At 58.5% G+C, this 1330-nt stretch overlaps 1 protein-coding gene across 1 annotated transcript in view; it reads right to left on the bottom strand.

The window, feature by feature from the left end:
* The window catches only part of DDX39B (DExD-box helicase 39B), a gene marked incomplete at its 3' end in the record, with an annotated part of 13030 nt that overhangs the window by 3385 nt on the left and 8315 nt on the right, over positions 1-1330 (bottom strand). The window contains exons 8-9 of the mRNA XM_026050479.1: positions 1269-1301; positions 2-133 (exon numbers count right to left, since the gene is read on the bottom strand). Of these exons, the coding sequence (XP_025906264.1) occupies positions 2-133; positions 1269-1301 (165 nt within the window). The remainder of the gene's footprint in view (position 1; positions 134-1268; positions 1302-1330) is intronic.

The following is a 1330-nucleotide window of genomic DNA, read 5'->3' as shown; positions in this document are numbered from 1 at the left end:
CCTGGTTGAACTCGAGCACGTCGAGCAGGTCGAAGAGCTTGCGGTTCTTCTCGTTGTCCTTGAGCTTCACGTAGTACTGCTGCAGACCGTGCAGGGTCAGCTTGGTCTCGTCGTCCACAAAGATCTCCATGGGCTGTTGGGGGGCAGACCCACACCTCAGACCCACAGCGACCCATAGGGACCCACAGGAACCCACTGGGACTCACAGGGACCCACAGGAACCCACAGGAACCCATAGATATCTACAGGGATCCATAGATGTCCATGGGGATCCATAGATACCCATGGGGACCCGAAGATCTCCATGGGCTGTTGGGGGTCAGACCCACACCTCAGACCCATAGCGAACCACAGGGACCCATAGGGACCCATAGGAACCCACTGGGACTCACAGGGACCCACAGGAACCCACAGGAACCCATAGATATCTACAGGGATCCATAGATGTCCATGGGGACCCATAGATACCCATGGGGACCTAAAGATCTCCATGGGCTGTTGGGGGTCAGACCCACACCTCAGACCCATAGCGAACCACAGGGACCCATAGGAACCCATTGGGACTTACAGGAACCCATAGGAACCCATAGGAACCCATAGCAGCCCATAGATATCTACAGGAATCCATAGATACCCATGGGGACCCAAAGATCTCCACGGGCTGTTGGGGGTCAGACCCACACCTCAGACCCAGAGCCACCCATAGGGACCCACAGGAACCCATAGGGACCCATAGAGATCCATCGGAACCCACTGGGACCCGTAGGGATCCATAGGAACCCATGAGGACCCATGGCCTGAGCAAGGTCAGCTTGGTCTCCTCATCCACAAAGACCTCCATGGGCTTGAGGGAGGAATATAGGGGTCAGACCCACACCTCAGACCCATAGAGACCCATAGGAACCCATTGGGATCCATAGGAACCCACAGGAACCCATAGATATCCACGGGAACCCATGGGAATCTACAGGGATCCACAGGAACCCATGGGGACCCAAAGATCTCCACGGGCTATTGGGGGGCAGACCCACACCTCAGACCCACAACAACCCATAGGGACCCACAGGAACCCATTGGGATCCATAGGGACCCATAGATCTCCACAGGAATCCATAGGAACCCATGGGGACCCAAAGATCTCCACGGGCTGTTGGGGGTCAGACCCACACCTCAGACCCATGGGGACCAAGAGGCGGAGCCAGGGGGCGGGGCTAGCAGCCAGGGGGCGGGGCTAGCAGCCAGGGGGCGTGTCCGGGGGCGGGGCTTACATCCTGCATGAACTTGCGGCACACGGGGCGGATGTCGCGGCTCAGCGTGGGCGGCACAGGGG

The sequence above is a fragment of the Nothoprocta perdicaria genome, unplaced genomic scaffold, assembly GCF_003342845.1.
Source record: "Nothoprocta perdicaria isolate Ctin4 unplaced genomic scaffold, notPer1 scaffold_699, whole genome shotgun sequence".
Lineage (NCBI taxonomy): Eukaryota > Metazoa > Chordata > Aves > Tinamiformes > Tinamidae > Nothoprocta > Nothoprocta perdicaria.
This window is presented reverse-complemented; position numbering and strand designations above follow the sequence as displayed.